Here is a 26,599-nt window from a genome sequence, read left to right as displayed (position 1 = left end):
TCTATCGCAGATTCTCAAGAGGCTCTTTGAAGATGCAGGAACTCTAAATTAGCTTCAGTTTAAAGGGAGAAGTGTTGGTTTCAAGGTTTGGTATAGCATCACCCTGCTCAGTCAACAAAGACATTAAGAAGGTTAAGTAGAAGGGAAAAAAATTACCCAGGCAGTCTGGTATCCAATAGCAACTATTCAGATGCAGCCATTGTTCTAACTGCACTAGACCAGTAAATGATACCTTGTAAATGTTTTCTTTGGGTCACTGGACCAGTGTTTTGCCTCTATTCTTATAAACCACTTTTTCCTTTTCATTTGTTTTTAAAAACTAGAAAAACGGACTGGTTCGTTGAATAGGAGATGTATTTTAAATGTAAATAAAAAATGGAATAGTGTGTCCTTCTTTCCACTTATTGTAATCTTTCCAATAAATCTTGAACTTTGTTTTAGTATAAACTGGAATGGTAAAGTATAAATTCAAAAAAAAAAACCTTACTGTTATAACATGTCCTAAAAAGGATCAACATAGGAAATATAGTTAGCATCCCCTCTACTTTTTATGTACCATTCTCACCTCCTTTCCACCTCTGTCTTATTTGGAATTCTGTCTTCCATTCCTCCTAAACCAAACAAAAAAAAAATCACAAAGTGATAACTTTAATTCCTTCATATAAAAACATTGCATATACATATCCAGAGAGTAGAACCATATGCTTATTTCATTTTGTTGCATTATGCCTCTTCAGAAGAAGAAAAATGGTCCCTGTGAGATAGTTACTTATGACAGAATGTTGCTGTATGATATGGGCTGAAAGGGGATACCTAGGGCAGATAGGGTTAATATTCCATCCCAAACAGGAGATTGGTTGGCAGCTGAGAACTGAGCTGCTACTGCAGGTAAAGGGATTTTGCTCCCTCACCTATGGGAACTTCCATGGATGTCTGGAAGCGAAGGGTCTCTCCTGTTTGTCTGGTTGTTCCTAGTGTGTGAGAGGAAGTCTGAGACAGAGAATGTGTCTGACAAAGAGAGATGGAGTGCCTGAGCCTGAGAGCAAAGCAAGTGCTAAAGGGTCTATCACTGTGTCTGGAGAAAGGCAATGTTTAGAGAAAGTGCAACAGTGAAGCTGACTTGGCAGTAGCCCGTGTGGCCTGATTGATAGATAAAAACAGGGTGCCAAGTTTGTGGTGGCCCAGTATCTGGGAGAGGCCCTGGGGTAGTCAGAAAGACTACAATCTCATTTGTTGAGAGACTGTGCTTTATTTTTGATGCAGTGTAAACACAAACATAATGTTTAACCCTTTAAGTGCCACAGAACGTAGAATCTACGTTCTGTGGAAAAGTAACTTGAAATGCCACAGAACGTAGATTCTACGTTCTGCAGCACTTCCGGGTTCTGGAGCGGAGGAGCGGCTGTTAGAGCCGCTCGGTCCGTTCCGCTTCGATCCCCTGCCCCTAGGCAACGAGCAGAGCAGGGGATCGAGTGGCCCCTGGGGCGCGATCGCCCAGGGGCCCAAAAACAGCAGCAGGCACGTGTTCCTTACGTGTCCTGCTGCTGCAGCCTGCACTGCGCCATCCAGCTCCGCCCCCACAGCACAGAGACACGCAGATCGTCGCAGATATCTTCCTGGGACCCCTCCACATCGTGTGCAACAGTCTTCAGCGACTTTTTCAGGTTAGTGCAACAATTACACACACAAACACACCAACACACACTTATTACAGTAATACACACTTAGATTCACACTTACACACACTTACACATACATTTTTGGGGATTGGGGGGGTCACTTACACTCACTGCACTTACACACATGTGCACACGCACACACGCGCACATAACATGTAATTTACCATTTGTACACACGCACACGCACATACATGGCATTGTGGCTTTTTTTTTTTTTTTCTTATCGCATCGTCTCTTTTTTTTGCTGAAAAAAATGTTTTATTGCCATTACGAATAGCGTATTCGCTAACCGTACTGTGCAATATCTTTTGTATGTTATTTCGGTGATTATATTGCAATTTTGGGTATTTTGGTGCATTTTTAGCCATTTTATTGAATTTTTAGCCATTTTATTGCATTTTCAGCTCTGCATATGTTGTGTTCACTTGTTTCTAGCCGTATAACCTGTTTGGCCCAGCTAAAATATTCAAACTGTGATTCTGATGGCCGATAACACTATTCTGGAAAAAAAACATTGATTTTTGTGGTTTTATTGGATTTTTTTTCATTTCACTCTTTACTGCCTTATTTTGTTTTGCCTTGTAAATTTTATCTACTATATATCCATTTGGGGGTCTCTGTGCGCCACATAGTTTGGTGTATCTATGCATATTGGGCATCAAAGTGTTCAGTAGACCCCTGGCGTTCATATTTAGGATGTTTTATGCTGATACGTTACGAAATGTGGGGCATATAATGGGGTAAAATTCAAGCTTTGTGACGATTTTCAGAAATTTGATAAAAACCGTTATGTTCAGCATTGCTTTGCAGTTTGGCAGTTTGTAGTAGAAACACTTATTTACCCATATTGGATTCGTCAGAATGTGTACTTTCTGAAAATATATGGTTTTCTGGGGTCTCTGTACTGTTAGGGGGGTCTAATGTCGCATAATACACACACCAGGTGCTCATATTGCAGCAGCCAGCGCGTCAGCTGTGAAAATGTATATACACTATTGTCATTTGGTGGTCTCTGTGCGCCACATAGTTTGGTATATCTATGCATATTGAGCATCAAAGTGTTCAGTAGACCCCTGGCGTTCATATTTAGGATGTTTTATGCTGATACGTTACGAAATGTGGGGCATATAATGGGGTAAAATTCAAGCTTTCTGACGATTTTCAGAAATTTGATAAAAAACCGTTATGTTCAGCATTGCTTTGCAGTTTGGCAGTTAGTAGTAGAAACACTTATTTACCCATATTGGATTTGTCAGAATGTGTACTTTCTGAAAATATATGGTTTTCTGGGGTCTCTGTACTGTTAGGGGGGTCTAATGTCGCATAATACACACACCAGGCGCTTATATTGCAGCAGCCAGCGCGTCAGCTGTGAAAATGTATATACACTATTGTCATTTGGTGGTCTCTGTGCGCCACATAGTTTGGTATATCTATGCATATTGAGCATCAAAGTGTTCAGTAGACCTCTGGCGTTCATATTTAGGATGTTTTATGCTGATACGTTACGAAACGTGGAGCATATAATGGGGTAAAATTCAAGCTTTGTGACGATTTTCAGAAATTTGATAAAAACCGTTATGTTCAGCATTGCTTTGCAGTTTGGCAGTTTGTAGTAGAAACACTTATTTACCCATATTGGATTCGTCAGAATGTGTACTTTCTGAAAATATCTGGTTTTCTGGGGTCTCTGTACTGTTAGGGGGGTCTAATGTCGCATAATACACACACCAGGTGCTTATATTGCAGCAGCCAGCGCGTCAGCCGTGAAAATGTATATACACTATTGTCATTTGGGGGTCTCTGTGCGCCACATAGTTTGGTATATCTATGCATATTGGGCATCAAAGTGTTCAGTAGACCCCTGGCGTTCATATTTAGGATGTTTTATGCTGATACGTTACGAAACGTGGAGCATATAATGGGGTAAAATTCAAGCTTTGTGACGATTTTCAGAAATTTGATAAAAACCGTTATGTTCAGCATTGCTTTGCAGTTTGGCAGTTTGTAGTAGAAACACTTATTTACCCATATTGGATTCTTCAGAATGTGTACTTTCTGAAAATATCTGGTTTTCTGGGGTCTCTGTACTGTTAGGGGGGTCTAATGTCGCATAATACACACACCAGGTGCTTATATTGCAGCAGCCAGCGCGTCAGCCATGAAAATGTATATACACTATTGTCATTTGGGGGTCTCTATGCGCCACATAGTTTGGTATATCTATGCATATTGGGCATCAAAGTGTTCAGTAGACCCCTGGCGTTCATATTTAGGATGTTTTATGCTGATACGTTACGAAACGTGGAGCATATAATGGGGTAAAATTCAAGCTTTGTGACGATTTTCAGAAATTTGATAAAAACCGTTATGTTCAGCATTGCTTTGCAGTTTGGCAGTTTGTAGTAGAAACACTTATTTACCCATATTGGATTCGTCAGAATGTGTACTTTCTGAAAATATATGGTTTTCTGGGGTCTCTGTACTGTTAGGTGGTCTAATGTCGCATAATACACACACCGGGTGGTTATGTTGCAGCAGCCAGCGCGTCAGCCGTGAAAATGTCTATACATATTGTCATTTGGGGGTCTCTGTGTGCCACATAGTTTGGTATATCTATGCACATTGGGCATCAAAGTGTTCAGTAGACCCCTGGCGTTCATATTTAGGATGTTTTATGCTGATAAGTTACGAAATGTGGGGCATATAATGGGGTAAAATTCAAGCTTTGTGACGATTTTCAGAAATTTGATAAAAACCGTTATGTTCAGCATTGCTTTGCAGTTTGGCAGTTTGTAGTAGAAACACTTATTTATCCATATTGGATTCGTCAGAATGTGTACATTCTGAAAATATATGGTTTTCTGTGGTCTCTGTACTGTTAGGGGGGTCTAATGTCGCATAATACACACACCAGGTGCTTATATTGCAGCAGCCAGCGCGTCAGCCGTGAAAATGTATATACAGTATTGTCATTTGGGGGTCTCTGTGCGCCACATAGTTTGGTATATCTATGCATATTGGGCATCAAAGTGTTCAGTAGACCCCTGGCGTTCATATTTAGGATGTTTTATGCTGATAAGTTACGAAATGTGGGGCATATAATGGGGTAAAATTCAAGCTTTGTGACGATTTTCAGAAATTTGATAAAAACCGTTATGTTCAGCATTGCTTTGCAGTTTGGCAGTTTGTAGTAGAAACACTTATTTACCCATATTGGATTCGTCAGAATGTGTACTTTCTGAAAATATATGGTTTTCTGGGGTCTCTGTACTGTTAGGTGGTCTAATGTCGCATAATACACACACCGGGTGGTTATGTTGCAGCAGCCAGCGCGTCAGCCGTGAAAATGTCTATACATATTGTCATTTGGGGGTCTCTGTGTGCCACATAGTTTGGTATATCTATGCACATTGGGCATCAAACTATTTAGTAGACCCGTATGTTTATATTTAGGATGCTTTATGCTGGTAATGATACATGGACAATACGATGCTGGAAAGTTGAAGCTTTGAGGCAATTTTCAGATATTTCACCAAAACCGCCAACCGGCATGGGTACCCATTTTAGATTCGGTAGAATGTGTACTTTCCAAAACTATATGGGTTTTGGGGGGCAAACATATATTTCTGTGTTTTTACCCCACAAAAATGCAGTCAATGTGTTGATTTTTCATTAGCTGAAGTTACCCACGGAACTGTTTGTATGCGCTAACTTCATTTTGGGGCCTCTAAATGCCAGATACTTTGGTAAACTTATGAACAATGGCCACCAAAATGTTCAGAGGAACCCTGGCAATCATATTTAGGGTGCTTTTTCTTAGTACGTAATGATACATGGGTGATATAGTGCTGGGAAGTTGAAGCTTTGAGGCAATTTTCAGATATTTCACCAAAACCGACAACTTTGGGAAAGCCTTGCGACTCAGTAGTTTGGAGCAGAAAGGCATGGGTACCCATTTTAGATTCAGTAGAATGTGTACTTTCCAAAAATATATGGGTTTGGGGGGTAAACATATATTTCTGTGTTTTTACCCCACAAAAATGCAGTCAATGTGTTGATTTCTCATTAGAGGAAGTTACCTACAGGACTATTTGTCTGCGCTAACTTCATTTTGAGGCCTCTAAATGCCAGATACTTTGGTAAACCTATGAACAATGGCCACCAAACTGTTTGGAGGAACCCTGGCAATCATATTTAGGGTGCTTTTTCTTGGTGAGTAACGATACATGGGTGATATGGTGCTGAGAAGTTGAAGCTTTGAGGTAATTTTCAGATATTTCACCAAAACCGACAATTGTGGGAAAGCCTTGCGACTCAGTAGTTTGGAGCAGAAAGGCATGGGTACCCATTTTAGATTCGGTAGAATGTGTACTTTCCAAAAATATATGGGTTTTGGGGGTAAACATATATTTCTGTGTTTTTACCCCACAAAAATGCAGTCAATGTGTTGATTTTTCATTAGCTGAAGTTACCCACGGGACTGTTTGTATGCGCTAACTTCATTTTGGGGCCTCTAAATGCCAGATACTTTGGTAAACCTATGAACAATGGCCACCAAACTGTTTGGAGGAACCCTGGCAATCATATTTAGGGTGCTTTTTCTTGGTGCGTAACGATACATGGGTGATATGGTACTGAGAAGTTGAAGCTTTGAGGCAATTTTCAAATATTTCACCAAAACCGACAATTGTGGGAAAGCCTTGCGACTCAATAGTTTGGAGCAGAAAGGCATGGGTACCCATTTTAGATTCGGTAGAATGTGTACTTTCCAAAAATATATGGGTTTTGGGGGTAAACATATATTTCTGTGTTTTTACCCCACAAAAATGCAGTCAATGTGTTGATTTTTCATTAGCTGAAGTTACCCACGGGACTGTTTGTATGCGCTAACTTCATTTTGGGGCCTCTAAATGCCAGATACTTTGGTAAACCTAGGAACAATGGCCACCAAACTGTTTGGAGGAACCCTGGCAATCATATTTAGGGTGCTTTATCTTGGTGCGTAACGATACATGGGCGATATGGTGCTGAGAAGTTGAAGCTTTGAGGCAATTTTCAGATATTTCACCAAAACCGACAATTGTGGGAAAGCCTTGCGACTCAGTAGTTTGGAGCAGAAAGGCATGGGTACCCATTTTAGATTCGGTAGAATGTGTACTTTCCAAAAATATATGGGTTTTGGGGGTAAACATATATTTCTGTGTTTTTACCCCACAAAAATGCAGCCAATGTGTTGATTTTTCATTAGCTGAAGTTACCCACGGGACTGTTTGTATGCGCTAACTTCATTTTGGGGCCTCTAAATGCCAGATACTTTGGTAAACCTAGGAACAATGGCCACCAAACTGTTTGGAGGAACCCTGGCAATCATATTTAGGGTGCTTTATCTTGGTGCGTAACGATACATGGGCGATATGGTGCTGAGAAGTTGAAGCTTTGAGGCAATTTTCAGATATTTCACCAAAACCGACAATTGTGGGAAAGCCTTGCGACTCAGTAGTTTGGAGCAGAAAGGCATGGGTACCCATTTTAGATTCGGTAGAATGTGTACTTTCCAAAAATATATGGGTTTTGGGGGTAAACATATATTTCTGTGTTTTTACCCCACAAAAATGCAGTCAATGTGTTGATTTTTCATTAGCTGAAGTTACCCACGGGACTGCTTGTATGCGCTAACTTCATTTTGGGGCCTCTAAATGCCAGATACTTTGGTAAACCTATGAACAATGGCCACCAAACTGTTTGGAGGAACCCTGGCAATCATATTTAGGGTGCTTTTTCTTGGTGCATAACGATACATGGGTGATATGGTGCTGGGAAGTTGAAGGTTTGAGGCAATTTTCACATATTTCACCAAAACTGACAATTTTGGGAAAGCCTTGCGACTCAGTAGTTTGGAGCAGAAAGGCATGGGTACCCATTTTAGATTCGGTAGAATGTGTACTTTCCAAAAATATATGGGTTTGGGGGGTAAACATATATTTCTGTGTTTTTACCCCACAAAAAATGCAGTCAATGTGTTGATTTCTCAGTAGCTGAAGTAAAGTCCTGATCAATTTGGATGTGCTAACTTCATATTGGTGTCTCTAAATGCCAGATACTTTGGTAAACCTATGCATAATGGGTATCAAACTGTTCAGTGGACCCCTGGCAATCATATTTCAGGTGCTTTTTCTTGGTACCTAATATAGTTTGGGATATGCGGAGCAGCAAAATAAAACCTTTGAAATGATTTTTCAGAATTTTGAATTTTTTTTTGAAAAACCGCTATGTTCAGACAAGCTTTTATGTTTGGTAGTTGGGAGTAGAGAGACATAGTTACCCATTTTGTAATCGGCAGAATGTGTACTTTTCAAAAATGTATGGTTTTCTGGGGTAAACCTACAGTTTCAGGAGTTTTTGCCTTGGAATCTAAAGCATGCCGTTTTCTGCCTTAGTGCTTTCAAAATTCGGCAATATACTGCCGGGAGTTTTTGAGGTTCAGAAGTCCTAAATCTCCCTAAAACTATACATATCTGGTATTGGCACGTTCGAGAGACATAAGGCTTTCCAAATCAGTTGGATTTTCATCCGTAAAATGAAATATTTTTCTGGTATAAATTGATATACGATGAAAAATGGTAATTTTTCATTCAATTTTTCATGGAAATACATGAAAACTCAGGCAGATTTAGAAAGCTCAGTTTCTACCGAAAAAAACAATGTATAGTTTTCCTAGGTAAACTATAGGTTTCCCCTCAGAAAATGCCCCTAAAGTGAGAGAGCACAAAATGTTTCAAAAACGGCTGGCATTTCGCGTAACCAAAATGTGAAATTCTGCTGGCACTTAAAGGGTTAAATAAAGGCAACGTCTTATTTCTCTTCAATTATTGTGTCCCTGTCTTTTCTCTGCATAAGAAACCCACTTGCCTACCATTACAAAAGCTAATCTTTCCACAACACATACTAGCATCAAATACATGCCACCTGGATCATATAAATAAATATGCTATAATATAATGGGGCTATGTCAATATAATCAGATCACCATACCGTAATTTGTAAAAAAAAAAAATATATATATATATATATATATAGATTTAACATTCTACCTGTCATCGTTAGCAATACTGTCCTTGGTTTTAATGCGGACCTTGTGCAGAAAGGGGAAATCAGTGCATAGGCCCCCCCCCATTGAGGCTACTGGGAGGGTCGGTTGGGAAATCCGCTGAGAGTTGGGGACTTTTTTCCTGCCATTACTATTACTGCTGAAATGACTGCACCAGATGACAGGTAGAATGTAAATGCTGTGTGTGGCATTAGCAACAGGATACAGTGCAGACTCACTGTTTTATTACCAGAAGAAAATTTTGGAGCAGAAGTTGGCATTCTGTGCTGGGTTCGCCTTTCTTCCCTTAGGCACGGGCTGAATTCTCTTTGCTTTTGAGTATTCCACTACACGTGAGGGGAACCAGGCGAAGAGAAGCGCTAACAGTCCTTGACACCCATACTTCCCCTGCCCCAGCACTCAGGAACAGTAGCGGCACACGGCTTTACCCCATAGCTCCATCTACCCTTGTATCCTAGACATTTGGTTGGCTGTCTGCTTCTTAAAAGTCTTTGATCCACGGATAGTAAATCACCAACAGTGCATCAAACGCAGTCCAACTACTGGACTGCGTTTGATGCACTGTTGGTGATTTACTATCATGTAAAATATTTAAAATTCAATAAAATGGAAATTTTTTAACCTTCGACCTGGTTTGGTGCTCCGTGGATCAAAGACTTTTATTGATACAAATTGTTACGCTCTATCCGGAGGCGTGTCGGCGTTGTTAGCACAGCCTAATCTGTTGGTCGGAGCCTACTCTCTGGAGTTCGGATGAGTGCTCTCCTTACGTGCTACTAGCTGTCTGCTTCTTACCTTCACATGTTGTCAGTAGAATATGAGAAATAGCCAGGGAGGAGAAATCCAGCGCAGCATGATGGTTCGTCGCACTGTCGCCTTTTCTGAAGAGGAGCGGAAGCAGAGTTTCGTTAAGTTATTTCTTAATAAAGGCTTTGCGATTTTAAAACTTAATTTGTCTTGGTGGTTTTTTTTCCAAGTATACTAACAATTTTTTTTTTTAAAAAATGTTGATGTTACTGGTCCTTTAAGTAATCTATAGGGGCCTATTAACTAACATTGTATTTTTCTGCAAAACATTAGATTTTTAAAAATCTCTCTAAAACTCTAAGAATGTCAAATTTATGAAGTGTAAAATGACAAAAAACTCTAATACAAAGCATCGCCAAGTTAAAGCAGTTGTGGTCCTACAGAAGTCAATGGGAGTTATACTGATCCTATTGGACCTGTTTATTAGCAATTCAGACTTTTAGAGGTTTTTGGATTTTTTTCCCGATCGTAATTGTCCGGAAAATAGGTTTTCAGATTTTTTTAGAGCACCATTCAGATTTTTTTTTCATTAGTACTTTTTAGAATTGGATCTTTTAATGGCATTCATGGTTTTAGAGCAAGTTTAATCGTGGTTTCAAAACGTTCTAATACCACTAAAATTCGGCCTTTAAGAAATGGGCCTCCAAGAGTTTTGGTTTAGTCCTTTATACCTCTTTCTGTGGTTCTGGGATTCTTCATATGTGCACTTAATGAATAATTATTATTGAAGTTTAAACTGAGATACTGGGAGTATTAAGAAATTAAGGACCAGCATTAAACTTTTAAGAATAATCTTTATTCCTATTTAGTTTAATTTTTGTCACTCCTGGCTAAGAACTTTGCAGGTGTATGGAGACTGCTACTGACCACAAGGTTCAACATTATAACAGTTTAGTAACAGATATTAGGAAACTACACTAAGTGGCCACTGGGTGGTACTATTGCTCCTTATATTCTTAAATAAACGCGCACATTCTCATAAATATTCTCTCTCTATATATATATATGTTCCATAATTTAGATTTGCTGTGGACTACAAAAAGCTTGTTTCTAGTGTATGCAATTTAATAGTAAACTTGCAAATTTCTAATGTAACAAATGTTTCAGTTCTGAATGTAGAGGTAAAAATATAAAAACCCACAAATATAAAACCCCAAAAATAAATGTAGAAAAAAGTGTTAATGACTTATCTGATCATGAAATCAGTAAAAATGTGTATGCTATTTTTTAAGCATCTGTGCATCCTAAGCGCCCCATGTGGGACCATGGACTACATATATCTCTCCTCTTCGAATGATAGAGATGATATTTCATCGTTTGTACTTTTTTTTTTCAATTTGTAACATCTTGTGTTGCTCCCAGCAGGTTTGCTTGCACCATACCCCAAAGTATAGAAGGTCATAGGATACTATCATGGGGTAGTTTTCTCCTGCCAAAGGGTACACCATGAAAATATTTTATATAACTATAGCATGTTTTATTTCTGGTGTAAAAAATAGTTTTGTGGGATTTTCCTTATGGTAGCTATAAATTGGAGGAAAGCTGATGTCATTCCTATATTTAAAAAGCGATTACTATCTCAGCCTGGCAATTATAGGCCAGTAAGTTTGTGTGTTGGACAAATTATTTGAAGGCTTGTTGAGGGATCACATTGAAAATGTTGTCCTAGTAAATGTCATTATGAGCAGCAATCAGCATGTCTTTATGAAGAATAGGTCATGTCAGACAAATTTGATTGCTTTTTATGATGAGGTAAATAATATGCTGGACAGCGGGGGAGCAGTAGTTGTGATCTATTTGGATTTTGCCAAACTGTTTGACACAGTGCCCCACAAATGACTGCTTTCTAAACTAAGGTCTGTTGAACTTAATGAAGACATTTGCACATGGATAGGAAACTGACTACAGGATTGGATACAAAGGGTGTTTTCTACTGGACCATTCTCCACTTGGAGTAAGGTTCTTAGTGGAGTCCTTCAGGGCTCTGTATTGGGTCCACTTTTATTTAACTTGTTCATTAATAACTTGGGGGGGGTTGTTAGTAATGTATAAGTGTTTGCAGATGACACAAAACTACGCAGCCCAATTATTTCCATCCATGAGATTCAATGTTGATAAATCTAAAGTCATACACCTGGGATGTAAAAATATACAAGGCACTTATACCCTTAATGGGACTGCACTAGGCAAATCCATAATGGAGAAGGACTTTGGAGTCCTTGTAGATAATAAACTTGGCTGTAGCAAGCAATGCCAGTCAGCAGCATCAAGGACAAACAAGGTCTTGATTTGCGTGAGAAGAGGGTTATTCTTCCACTTTACAGAGCGTGTTACTATAGGTATCCCAAACCCAGAACAATCCCCAAGGTCTTCTGTCGGTAACAACCACCTTTTGCTTCGGGAGGAGCCCTCCTCTACTCGGGTGCTGCCAAGTCTTAATGTGACCAGGGAGAGCATTCTGGGCATGCAAGGGAACCGGAAGTACAGTAGTACTAAAACAGAGGACAAGAAGCAAGATAGTGGGACAGGCCGGCCAATACCAAACTGGAGCACCAGTACAGAATCAAGAGTTGACAGGATAGTCAAGCTCACAGGCCGAGTTCATACACACCAACAGTTTCTAGAAGGGCTTAATAGGCACTTTGAAACCGTCCAGTCCACTAAGAGGGGCAGGAATCTATGTGTAAAGTGTGGCCTACACAACTTTTCCTCCACACCACCATGGGTGCGACGGGTGTCCCGATTGCACCCCCACTAGATCGCCAGGGTAAGTCCTCAAGGGAGGTTCTGTCTAAATATTCATAAGGGTTTTTTTTTACAGTGAGCTGTGAAGATGTGAAATTCTCTCCCTGAATCAGTGGTACAGGCTGATCCATGAGATAGCTTTAAGAAGGGGTTGGATGGCTTTTTAGCAAGTGAGAGAATACAGGGATATGGAAGATAGCTCATAGTTCAAGTTGTCCATGGACTAGTCCGATTGCCATCTTGAAGTCAAGAAGGAATTGTCTCCCCTTCTGAGGCAAATTTTAGAGACTTCAAATGGGATTTTTTTAGGTTTTTTTAAGGTTGAACTTGATGGCAGTGTGTCTTCTTTCAACCTAACTTACTGTGTTATTATATTCTGTTTTATTATGGCATATTTAATAAAGGGTAAAAGTGAACATTTACGCCACACACTTATCTTGAAAAAGTGTACAAATGATTCACAATTTGGTAAATGTGCCCCTATACCTGTACTGGCTCTTTAACCTGAAAAAAAAAGGCACACAGATTTGTCATCGTTTTTTCCCTGAATCCATGTTTTTTCTCCAAACTTGAATTTTGATAAATGTGCTCCTATATCGTCCCCTACAATCTGTTGCCTATTATTTTTGGTTAGCAACTGTTTAGAGTTTACAGGTGTACAATATACGTATAACCAGTAAAATTATTCCTTACATGCTTTCCAGAAACAGACCTGTGTTTTGATAAGGAATTTATAATATAAACCTTTTTTATTTAGAAGTTTAGCAATAATACTCAAATTAGGAAAATACTAAATTTCAGGAATGGTAAAAAAGTACAATATCCATTTTCAAAAATAGAAGTTATACAAGGACATAATAAAGGGCATTTATAGTAAGGGGCATATTTATCAAGGGTCGAACTTCGAAATTCAAAATGACCAACCGAAATTAAGTCGAAGGTCCATTTGCGATCAAACAGGTCTGTATTTTGCCGAATTTGAATCATACGAATCAAAGAAATAGCGCATTTGATCGAATTTGATTCAAAGTTTTTCCCAAAAAAAACTTTGATTTTTCAAAGTCCACCAATTGACTCCAAATAGGTTCTAGGAGGTCCCCCATAGGCTAAAACAGCAATTTCGTCAGGTTTTAGATTGAGAATGGTCTAAGTAGAATTTTTAAAGAGACAGTATATGATGAATTTGATATTCAAATTTTTTAGTTTTTTTCAAATTCAAATCGAATTTGGACTATTCTCTAGTTGAAGTACACAAAAAAATAGCTCGAAATTCGAATTTTCTTAATTCGAAAATTCACCTCGACCTTTGATAAATCTGCCCCTTAGTGTTTGAGCAGTTTTGAAATTATTTTATAGAAATTGTACACAGATCTAACATACTATTTTAATTGTGTTTTAGTATTTAAATATGGATATATAGCCTATGAATTCTGTGGATCCCCACATTATACAGAACCAGAAGTGAGCAGGGAGAGTGGATACACCACGGGGCACATTTACATAGGGTCGAATATCGAGGGTTAATTAACCCTCGATATTCGATTGTCGAAGGTAAATCGAAGTCGAAGGATTTACCGCAATTAGTTTGATCGAACGATTAAATCCTTTGAATCGAACGAATCGAAGGATTGTAATCCATCGATCAAACGATTTTTATACGACCAAAAAAAGCTTAGAAAGCCTATGGGGACCTTCCCCATAGGCTAACATTGAGGTTTGGTAGGTTTTAGGTGGCGAAGTAGGGGGTTGAAGTTTTTTTTAAAGAGACAGTACTTCGACTATTAAATGGTCGAATAGTCAAACAATTTTTAGTTCGAATCGTTCGATTCAAAGTCGTAGTCGAAGGTCGAAGTAGCCAATTCCATGGTCGAAGTAGCCAAAAAAAAACATTCGAAATTCGAAGTCGAAGGATTTAGCGCAGATAGTTCGATCGAACGATCGAAGGATAATTGGACTTGTAAGTAGCCCATTCGATGGTCGAAGTAGCCCAAAAAAAGTTTTTTACCTTCGAATCCTTCACTCGAAGTTAGTGAATCGGCCCCTAAACTACTGAAAAACCCTGAGAGAGAAAATAAAAACGTTTTAAAAAGAAATAGATAATTCTAGTGAACAATCACGGAGAATTGATACTGCAGACTATCTCAAAGTAATTCACCCTATTTGCAAAAATGTTCCATCTTCCTCTTACATACAATAGAGAGTCCCCTAAAGGACACTCTATTATAGCAGGGTTTGGTGTCTTCAGGTGAACCCCTGTTTGAACTTATGAACCATCTTTTGCAACCATTAATTTTGAAACTATTGGGTTATTTAAGAGTTAGTGGACTTGTAATATGTTATGTGCTCTTGTGAGGCATTTGAATGGAAAGAAAAAAATTATAGTTGGGCAACCATTGGTGTCATATCTCTTTACTTCTGCATCCCTAATGCGTTAGGTCTAAAAGCAAAATCATTTCATATAAACAAACATAGCCTTCAACTATTTACACAATGTAGTGTGCAAAGTAGGGATGCACCGAATCCAGGATTCGGTTCGGGATTCGGCCAGGATTTGGCCTTTTTCAGATGCATTCGGATTTCTACCATATGCAAGTAAAACATGTTTTCCCCTTCCAACCTCTATTTAGCATATGCAAATTAGGATTCTGTTCGGTATTCGGCCGAATCTTTCACATAGGATTCGGGGGTTCGGCCGAATCCAAAATAGTGGATTCGGTGCATCCCTAGTGCAAAAAAATGACAAATTGCGATTGTATTCCTACATTGAGATAATCTGGAACATGTTTGCATAAGGGTGGCCTTACATGATAAGATACACTCGTTTGCCGATGTCGCCAAACGAGAGGATCTTTCCCCAATATGCCCACCAACGGCAGGGCGATATCGGGCAGAACAATCAGATTACAAGGAAGAGAATGGGAACCAACGGCTCGTAGGACCGCATCAATTAGCCAATCCAGTCCTTGATTGCAAGAAATATCAAACTTGCCCAATCGATATCTGGACAGTTTTTGGCCTGATATCGATCGGGGAGACCCTTCGGAAGCCCCCACACATGGAAGATCAGTCTAAAGGAACATTATCGGTAGCTTTAATCTGCCCGGTAATGGCCACCTTAACAAACACTAGGACCCTCCAACACGAAAAAAAGACTAAAAACTAAAAATGACAGTAGATTACTGTCCCATTTTCCTAAAGTCACCCTTTTTTGTACTTAAAGGGATACTCTCATAGGAAAAAAATTTGTTTCAAAATGAACTAGTTAATAGTGCTGCCCCAGCAGAATTTTGCACTGAAATCCATTTCTCAAAAGAGCAAACAGATTTTTTTATATTCAATTTTGAAATTTGACACGGGGCTTGACATTTTGTTTATTTCCCAGCTGCCCCTGGTCATGTGACTTGTGCCTGCACTTTAGGAGAGAAATGCTTTCTGGCAGGCTGCTGTTTTTTCATCTCAATGTAACTGAATGTGTCTCAGTGGGACATGGGTTTTTACTATTGAGTGCTGTTCTTAGATCTACCAGGCAGCTGTTATCTTGTGTTAGGGAGCTGTTATCTGGTTACCTTCCCATTGTTCTTTTGTTTGGCTGCTGGGGGGGGGGGGAAGAGGGGGGTGATATCACTCCAACTTGCAGTAAATAGTGATTGAAGTTTATCAGATGGAGCAGCACTATTAACTGATTAATTTTGAAATCTTTTTTTTTCCCATGACAGTATCCCTTTAAATTATCTGGCTATAGTTGTTACATAAAAAAAACTGAGATACTCTTACAAAGTTAAAAAAAAGTCTAATAACTTTTGGTCAATTTCACCCATTATATTCTCGTTTTTTAGTCCATACTTTGTCCCTGAATAGTGAAAAATTCTGCCCAAACATCCCCACCTTCTGAACAAGAGTTGTTAAATCGGATTCGATATGTCAGACGGATGGACTTTTTAACAGCTTTACGTAGTGACACAATTGACCGCTTTAATAGCATTTGGGGCAATTGGGATATAGCCCAGGAGGTACTTTCTGGTTAACATATTTTGCCACTCATGCTTCCTTCCTTATTTACCCAACCATATCGTACTAGGATGTTCATACCACTTTGTTATGTCTGCTTGGGGTGTCCTGTATCTGAGATGTTGCTGCTGCTGTGCTGAAACTCATTTGTGTGTATAGCTATATTGAGTTTTATGTTTCTCATTTTTCATCACTTCCAGATTATTGTGTACACTATGCCATTTGATTTCCAGGTGCGGGATTACACTTTCTGAGTGATTGTTAATTGGAGAAGACTTTCATATGTGTCCTATACAATACTGTTTTCTTCTGTATATTGTGCTATATTATGCCAAATGTGAAAATACTGTACACTTTTATGGTGATGTTTTCCTTTTTGTTTAATAAAAATATTTTGAAAAAAAAAAAAGATTCTGCCCAAGTCCTCACATAAAACACTGAACCAAAACTCAACATAACTGGGAGTCTGTTTATGGGTAACCACGAGTGACAGCTGGTGTGGTGCTAATTCTTCTGTGAAACAGGGGAAATCCCTGCCTTCACTGTTCTTCACCATTGCTCATTCTGCTGAGGAACTAACAGGGAACCTGCAAACTTTGGAGTTAGGCGCAGAGTAAATAAAGAGTAAAAGATTACTTTTGGTCAGCTTCACCAATTGTAGAGTCTGGTCGGTCCTCAAGAACAATAAAGATTACTTTAATAGGAACCAGGCCCAGACTGGCAATCTGTGGGTTCTGGCAAATGCCAGAGGGGCTGCTGTGAAAGTTACCATACAGTGGGCTGGTTTGGGGATGTTTGAGCCTCTGTGTACTTCAAATGCCCGGGCCTATTTTGACTCCCAGTCCAGACCTGATAGGAACTATTGAAAAAATGAAAATGTATTATACTGTAAACGTCATCATACTGAAATAAGACACTTTCTAAATATATGAAATTAAAATCGTACTCTTAACTATTAAGAGCAGAGGCAAGGGCAGTGTCTGTATTGTTGGTAACCAGTAGGTTTTTATATCCCCTGGCATTATTGATCAGCGAATAAATTCGCCAGACACGAATTTCCGCGTTTCGCCGCAAGCGCATTAATTCACGAAACTGAGGAGACAATTCGCGGGCGAAAAATACAGCATGTAAAAAAAAAACAATTTACGCGCGTCAAAATTATTTGGACGCCAATAGACTTTAATGCATTTCGACCAAATAGTCATGCTTATAAAAACTGACGCACGCATCAAAATTGACATGCGTCAGTTGGAGCGACCCAGGCAACCCAGCTGGCCACATCGCCCCTCGGCTGTGTGCCACTACGTGAGCGCAAGCATGTGCGCTAATCCACGCGTCACTCACTCAAATTGTAGGCGCACCGCAACATGCCGGATTCTGAAGCCCGGGTAGGGTTGGCACCCGGCCGGTATTTTACTGGCCTAGCCGGTAAAACACCTGCCAAGGCCGGGGCCTGTATTACAAATTTACCGGCAATGTAGCTGCCGGTAAATTTGTAATACCCTTAAAGAGACCCCCTCGGCCCGTCCCCAATTCCCCTGTAAAGCTTTTGTCCTGTCTTCACAGCTCCATGGCGCAGCCCGCCCCTTTTTACATCATAGCCACGCCCCTTTTGGTATCACACAGCTCTGCACCATGGCCCGCCTCTTTTTACATCATAGATCCACCCCTTTTTGTTCCCGCCCCCCACCAGCCGGTAAAATTAGAAAAAGGTAAGGTGGCAACCCTAAGCCAGTAGTGAAAGGAAGTGCAAGGAAGTGCCTGGCGCCCTTCAAGCTTTGCACCCTAGGCACGTGACTACTCTGCCTACACCTAGTTCCGGCCCTGTTGACGGCCAATGTGTTTCATTAATTTTTCAACGTTTTCCAAATTTCACTGTAAATTTGTGAATTTTTCGACGAAGCGAAACGACACAGATTTGCCCATCACTACCTGCCATAAGTATAAATCTACTAGTGAGCAGCAAAAACAATACATTTCTGTCACTAGCGGAGATTCTAGTGAAAAAAGACACGCCTAGCAACCATCACAAAAAAAAAAAAATCCATCCTAAAACACAGAGCAGAGGGAAAAAAACTCCCTAGTAACTGCGAGCAGAGGAAAAAATGTGACGAGACACTCCCAGTCTGCCGTGCCCACCCATAGTCTGTTCCTAGAAGCTTATCATAGCGCGCCCTATGTCCTTTCTCGTCACGAAACCCCCAATGCGGCTATGTGCTGTGTTACTGCGCTTTTAAACGTGTAGTCGTGACGCCGCCGTCTCGCGAGATGTGACTTTGTGATGTTAGGATTAGCTGTCAGCCAGGCGCAGCCAAGGAGCTGGACATTATTGGTGTTGCGGGACGTTTAAGCAGGGATCGGGGACTGCGGCTTTTGTTTAAAACAAATCGGGACTGTACCGGGAAAATCTGTTGGGCGGCATGCACCCCTAAGTGATCCCAGCAGGGACGGACCATGCATTTACACCAGGTGCTAACCGGGGCGGTCAACCCGGGGGACAACTGCTATTCAGTGGGCAGCGTTAATGACATTCCATTCACGGTAAGTCGCACATGAACATCCCCAAGTCTTTCAAAGCATCAGTCTTCCTGGCTTTTATAATAGAATTACATTGACTATATATCTCTAGATGAACCGCAGCTCTCAACATTCCTCTCCTTTTAGCATTGTGTGGCTGCTGGGTATTGTAGTTCAGCAGTAACATAGGGGGGCGCAGACCCTGGATACCCATCGTGCTACATCTACACTGACATTGTGCTTTCCCACCCACCTGGATGTACCTAATTGACTTACTCATCCACTGGAACATTTCTGTTCAGTGCCATCTGTTTGTTAAATCTATTCTAGTGCAGCCGCTTGGGAAAACCCTCCTTAATCCATCGCTGTCAGAACTGTAGGGCAGATGCTAGAGGTCAGAGATCATCTGGACGGGCAATTGTGTTGCACAAATGCATGAATGTCACACGTCCGTGTGTGTTTGTGTTGGGGTGGACTCCTTTGGACTTTGTCTTTTATTTTACACCAAAACACATGAGGGCAGATTTACAAAGGGCAAAGTGACTAACGCTAGCGATGATTCGTCAGCTTTGCCGATTTACGCAGGAATCATTTAACCAGTGAAGGAGACAGACGCTAGCGGTGATTTGCACTCTAACGCCAGGCGACTTTTCGCTCTGGCGAATTTATGTTACTCCGCAAATTCACTAAAATTTGGATTTTACTGAATGTTACCTCTTTCGCCGGACTTGCCTTCGCCAGCTCAGACCAGTGCAATGGAGTGCATAGATCTTCCTCAATCTTTAGTTACGTACATCATATATTTTGAGAGCAAAAACTTCAGTTTTTGGCGTCTTTTCCTTTTTTCAGGGTGATAGGCCGCAAAAGTGTTTAAACATTTTTTTTTGTGTAACCGGTTGCCCCCATACATTTTATAACATTATTTTACAGTGGGCTTTTGTGTAGGGCATTATAACAACTCAATTGACTTTATTAGGGTTGGCATCTTTAGTTATCAGTGTAAATGTAATGTATTAGATGCAGCAGGTAACATAAAGAGGTCCATTTAACTTTAAATTTCGCCGTATGCAAATTAGCCTCAGCTCAAGACCTCTAGCGAAGTGCCGCCTGGCAAAGTGTTGCGATGGCTGTAAAGCCGTTGCTGGCGAATTTTCGCCAGGTAGTAAGTTTGCCCCATGGTCTGGGTGGGAATGATGGATGGATGCAGACACTGCTGCATCTGCTCAAGGTGTAGGGCTTTGTTTTTTTTAGTTTTTATTGTATGTAATATACAGGGCAGTGCACCTCACTCATCAGGATTACATGCAAAAAAATGTATTGGAGAAAGTAAGAAGATCACCATTGAGTGATTGAAACGTTTGAATTTGTTCAATAAATCTTTTTGTATGGAATCCTGACAAGTGAACTTTTTTACCTGCGCTCTGGCACGCTGTTGGACCTGTTAGGTGAGTGCTTCTCCTTACTGATATATGTGTGTGTGTATATATATATATATATATATATATATATATATATATATATATATATATATATATATATATATATATATATATATATATATATATATAATGTAGACAGAGGATCGCACTCACAGGACTTAATGCAACAATTCTGGTGTTTACTGGAGTAAAAAGCTAACGTTTCGGGTAACACTCTTTCGGGGGAATGTAATAAAAGTCGGTAACGGAAAAACTATTCGCAATGCGAAAAGTTATGCCTTTGCGCGAACAAACTTTTGCTTTGTGCGACTTTAATATAGCTTTATTACATTCCCCCCTTAGCCGTTATCAAAAAAAAAAGAATGTGCGGAAGCGCTGGTGTATATACAGTCAGTGCATGTAGCTAACTGCATTTGGAACCGGTTTTTACATTTTTTTTGAAGCTCAATACCTATAGCTGCTTCTATAAATTTAATCTATGCACAGCTTACTTGCCTGTGAACACTGTGTAAGATATTTGTTGGTTGCACAGGACTGGATTTGCGGCAAGGCCGCAAAGGCCCGGACCTAGGGCGGCATAAATTAAGGGGTGGCATGCCGCCCAGCCGCTGGGTAATTATGCTAGATCCTGGAGCACTAAGCACTAGACTCTTTGCGCTCCAGTCAGAAAGTATGCGCATGTGCGCGCAATCTTCAGAGAGAGAACGGGTGCCGGAGGACCCTGGCCTCTGGGTGCCCTCGGCTGAAATCCGCCCCTGTGGCTGCACAACATGTTCATGCTAGCAGCAGCATCCATTTGTGTAGAAAAGAGTCCTTTTAAATGTCTCGGCCCATCACTGTCAGCTATCGGCAGACAATCATCATCATCATCATTTATTTATATAGCGCTGTCAAGATACGCAGTGCTTTTATCTATAGATTGCACTCCTCAACTGTTACTTTCTAGGCTGTCTAAACTATTGTGGGTGATGCTGGGGGTTGTAGTCCAGCAGGCTAACAGCAGTTTGACGGTGTCTAGATTATCCCTTGCAGCTGTCACATCCACGTGTGTGTTATTGATCGAGAATCCTTATTATTCCTTTACTCCGGGGCCTCTTAGTGTAAGCACCCAAAGGGAATCCTTATAGGTAATATATTGGTAGGCCTGATGCAGCACTGAAAGGGTTTAGGATGTACTCAGTCATGGATACAGGATGCTTGGAAAGGGGGATGGGTGTGCAGAGTGATAATATCTGCAAAGGCATTGTGCATCAGGTAAAGAGGATCAGAGCTCTGGTGGTGCTGCCCGTTTGTTTATGTCGCTTTGGTATTGCATAAGATCAGGTTTCCCAACCACTGACATCAGAAACTAGGTTGCAAGAAAGCAAAGGGAGTTTCAGCTGCTTATAGATTTCAGTCTTTTCTATTCACAGAATGTTCTTAGCAGTGAGCAGCTGAAAGCAGAGGTTCCATGTAAATGTTTGTCCATTGATGCCATCTCTGTGCTTTTGTATTTCCTCCCATTGATACACATATTCTCCTTTATTCATATTGCACCATCATATTCTGTAGCACTTTGCACTTGTGCAATTCTATTTGTGTGACGGTTTTGTAGTTGCCCTACCAGAGTGAGAGCAGGCGTGCCAGTTTGGAAATGTGACTTTAAGTGGGTGACGCCGCTTAAAACTACTTACTTGCATATTGAAAGAAATAAACAACTTTTGTATTTGTGTGTGAAACATTTTCAACTGATTTGTTAATGTCATTACTTGTTAATTGCAATTGAAGTATTTGTTATCCCTGCCTGTTTTTTGTGTCCGACTCGGACTCTCAAAACAGTGTAACATGAGACCGGTCAGATCTTTTAAGCAACTATAATCGTTTAGATTGCAACATTGTTTCAGGGGTCAGAGCCAGTAGTGAAGATAATGTAAACAGCCAGACAAATACCAATTGTATTTACAAAACCACGGAAAATGTGTAACTGATGTACAGTTATATTGACATTTTATGTTTTTGTGGGGGTGAGGATAACATTGTATACAATTTGGGAAATGTAAAATCAGAGAAATGTCTTTAAGCCAGAAGACAGAAAAGTACAGGAGTCTGTTTTAATACAATAAAAATGAAATGCGATATTCACTGTGTTAATCACAAGGGTTAAGCGTTTCAGCATTAATGCTAAACTATGGGGGGCATGTGCAAGACCTCTTTCTTTGACAGTCACATACACAAACTAAAGCAATAAGTGATGTGTACATGACTGTATGAGGTGCAGACTAATTGGAATGGCTATTTACAATCAGAACCATGGCAAATTATGCATCTGGTTAGTATTTTAAACCTCCTTATTTCACTAATAATAACATAATAAATAACAGCAATTATTGAGAACATCAGGACAAAGTTTTGGTGTAAAATCGGGAACAGCACCCATTGAAATGCATTATGAATTGGTGGGACTGGTGGGAAAACTTAATCAGGGGATATAAAATTGAGGTTTCCCTGTTTATTGGAAAGTTGCTCAAAATGATATTCTCTTTGGCTATGCAAAAAAACAAAAGATTATGGTACATGTTATTTTTATCTAGGTATTTTGGCATAACGTTTTGTCTGGGATCTATCAAGGGAGGAATTCTCAAAAGTGGTATTAAAATGAAAATTGGGGTAACCTTTTCATTATCACCAGAAAAGTATGACAAATTCACAGTTCTCTGCCGTTATTTTATGGAGTTGCATGAACAGTGCATAAAGGTTGGCTGCAAATATGGATTTGGATTGATTAGAAATGCAAAAATGGCTGTGCATGTGTAGTCCCTAGGTTGACCTATCAGGAGATGGACCCATCAGTGCATATTGATATTTTAGTCTGCCTACCAGTTAGCCTGCCCACATATGGCCATATATACAGACTTCTGCAGCGCAGTGTGCCAGCTCTCCTGAACAGCCTGAGAAAACAGCCAGCAGCAAGTGGAACGGCTGGCTAGTGCTTGTAGGGTTTTTGGGGAACTTTTCAGTAAAGCTGTGCAAAAGGTATCTGTTTAAGGTACATTCCTTCTATTTTTAGTTGTGTACAATGAAATGGCACAAACTGTAAATGTCCCCTTTTAGTAAAGTTTACAGTACTCCCTTTTCATTGAGTAGCTTTGACTGGAAGTTTATGCTGGGTAAATCCAAATATATTTCTCCTGTCTTTATAAAATTTGGCCATGGGAGTAAACTGTTATATTAATAGATTACATTTTGTTCCGTTTTAAGCCTGATTCGAATAGAATCTTACACTTTTATAGGTAAACAAGAATATGTTATCTTCCTGTGCGGAAAAGTAGAGCAATTATTTTCCCACAACTCTGTTTTGGTGCATAAATTACACTGATTTAGCCCACGGGTCAAGCAAATTCATAAAATGGGGAGTGAGAGTTAGATGTGGCCCCTGTGACTTTTTGTCAATTAATGCCCTTCAACACGGTCATTTCTGAGACATCAGCAGAATGTTCTTACCTAGCAGACTGTATGACTAAGTGATCAAATGGGTTCCCTGTATACTCTGTTAAAACTGTCAATTGCTGAACCATATATATTTGTATTTAGGTCAATCTTAAGTCTAATGCAAACTGCATGAGTATATTTTTGTTTTCATATATTGCCTGCCCCACCTGTATGCCTAAGGCATAGAGGCAGAGCAGACAAATACCATTTAGAAATTCCTAGATGTCACTGCCCTCACCACAGTTCCTCTTCCTCCTCACCATGTAACCAGTGCATGGGCATAGTCATCAGGTCCCCCATTCTGGCACTAAACAATATTTTTGGATGATGCAAAGCTTGCCTTGATAAGTGTCCACAATGTGGCTGCTGCCTGCTTGCTGTGATTGTGAATTCCAAGACTGAATAATTTATATAGCGGAATTAAATTTTAATTTTCTTGACAAATACAATAGAAAACTATTTGGAATTATTTCTCAATTAATTCTTATTGGATGCAACTGAAATACATTGAGTTTTATAATGTTTAAATAATTTTAAGCAGACAAGTTATGGGAAGCCCCAGGTCCCGAGCATTCTGAACAAAAGGCTCCATGCATGTATATGTTTCCTTAGAAGCCAACCCTGAATATATTATAAAGAATTGTGCTTAGTATAGGGTGGGAGAAGAAATAAACATGCAGACTATTTGTTAGAAGGAAAGTGTTCTATCATCAAAGACAGCAGATACATACAATATGATAAATTTATAAAATAAAGATTAAAACAAGCACAACACTTGCATTAATGGATATTACTACTGCGTGCTATTACCTACTCAGCCTCACTTGCCTGAATTGGCAATACATAAGTCTGTTTGAAAGGCCTAAAACAGTTGTCTTCCTGATTGATATTTGATCAAGGCATTCAGATATTGATCTTATAACCCCAAGGTACCAAAGGGCTGTGGATGTAATTTGCTTTCCATTGTGACTTCTTGGCAGAAATGTGCTCCTTAATTTGCCCATATCCCAAACCAAATCCTACATTTGGTGCGTCCATGAACTTTGCAGGACACAATAAACATACATCATGTAAACAGACCACAAGTATACACTTTTTAATATAAAAAGTGATCATCACTGGGGGGTACTGATTTTGTGTTTTGTTTTTTTTTCCCCAAAAGGCACAATGATCTGCACTGAAATCCAGTTTTGAAAATGGTATAGTGCAGAAATCATCCCTTGTTTTAAAAAATGAAGAATCGGGCAGAACTTTCCATGCCGCAATTGCATAAGGGCCTCTTTGTCACCCCTGGAAAAATGCATTCCCTGTGTGCAACAAGGCACCTAAAAATATCTTTTCATAATTCTCTTAAAAGTGACTCTGGTAATTGTGCAAAAATGTGGAACAAAGGTATTTCCAGGTTCTTTATTGTGACAAAATGCCCCATCTGCCATTGCTCTAAGAACTACAGCACATGAGGTGATGGGAGGTTTGACCCAGCCATAATTAAATGCCTCGGTCTGCCTGTAGAGCTTCTGATAATACAAAATGTGCTGTGGCGGATGCACTCAGAGCAGTGCCCTTTTACTGCTTCATGTTTTTCACTCAAGTTGCTTTTCATTTACTATTATTAGTCGTGGTACCTGGGTATTTTCGGTGCTGGTGACCACCTAATGTGCCACAGCCTAATAGAAACTGCACCACCCTTCTAGAACAATTAAATTAAAAACAATTAAAATATTCTCATGCACATTTTTGGGACAATAATTGTCTGTATTTCCTGTGTCCTTCAGTTTATGCCACGGGTAACTTCATGCATTTCTCTTTTAGCTATAATACACTGTTGGAAAACTGTCTGGTACCATTACCTTTTTTTTTAATCAACTCTACAGTGAAGGTTATATAGATATATACCCTTGTAAATAATGGTAAATTGACTTCCAAAAACAATATCCCCACATCCGAAATAGATTTTCAGTGACAAGCAGACAGTACTGACACCTCAAATACATTAAATACAGTGAGAAACAGTGAAAGCTTTAGCCCCAAATACATTTTATGCAGTGAGAGGCAATGGGTCCTGACACTCTATGCACTCCTTTACCCTTCTAAAATAGCAGGTTATCTGAAGTCAAGTAGGTTTCTGCATAATTCAGGTCAAAATTAGCTCAGAATTCATCTGCAATGCAAAAAGATTAATCCATACATTTAAGGGATTATTTATTTATCTACATATGCAAAAATCACGAAAAATTCATGAGGCATCTCAGACTTGCATCTAAGTCATTGGGAGAAGTCCCAATGAATTTTTTGATGTGCGCTGGGTTTTTGTGCAATAACCCTGCCGTTTTTTCCAGAAATTCCAGAAAAATCGTGAAATCCGTGATAATCGGATGGAAAATCCGTGAAAATCTGATTTTTTTTGATTTTTTTTTACAGCAAAGCAAATTTTCAGGAAAATGTAATAATAAATAAGCGTAAAAAAACCTGAGCGGATTTAAACACCCAGCAGAATAAATATGAGAGAAAACGATGTCATGCAAGACAGGGAGATAAGAATTGAACCCCTGAAAGAACTTGCATTAAGCTGTGCTGGCATTATAAACTGAAATGGCTACTCACGAACAATTTTAAAACCAAAAAATTGATTCATAAATACATGTAAAAAAGTTTATAAATAGAAATTTAGTGTGAAATGCAGTGTAATATAATACTGGAAATCACATCATGTTTATTATGCCAGCATTACTTTAAAACAGAGACTTATATTTTACCAAATGTTTTAATAACTAAAAAATTTTTTGAAAATGTTCTGATGGATATTGCTGTGATGTGCATTGCCG

General features: G+C 39.6%; 1 protein-coding gene across 8 annotated transcripts in view; it reads left to right on the top strand.

Annotated features, from left to right (window-relative positions):
- The first annotated feature begins 18,587 nt into the window (after positions 1-18,587).
- Positions 18,588-26,599, top strand: part of dmxl2.L (Dmx-like 2 L homeolog) — an 84,118-nt gene continuing 76,106 nt past the window's right edge. For 3 of the 8 annotated variants that reach the window (XM_018253081.2, XM_018253084.2, XM_018253080.2), the window contains exon 1: positions 18,588-18,891. In XM_018253081.2, coding sequence (XP_018108570.1) covers positions 18,805-18,891 — 87 coding nt within the window. In that variant the 5' untranslated portion in view covers positions 18,588-18,804. The remainder of the gene's footprint in view (positions 18,892-26,599) is intronic. The other 5 variants (XM_018253088.2, XM_018253086.2, XM_018253087.2 and 2 more) reach the window with 2 other exon arrangements.

Source organism: Xenopus laevis, chromosome 3L, assembly GCF_017654675.1.
Source record: "Xenopus laevis strain J_2021 chromosome 3L, Xenopus_laevis_v10.1, whole genome shotgun sequence".
In the NCBI taxonomy this organism is placed as follows: domain Eukaryota; kingdom Metazoa; phylum Chordata; class Amphibia; order Anura; family Pipidae; genus Xenopus; species Xenopus laevis.
The sequence above is the reverse complement of the archived record's forward strand: the minus strand, read 5'-3'. Positions and strand labels throughout refer to the sequence as shown.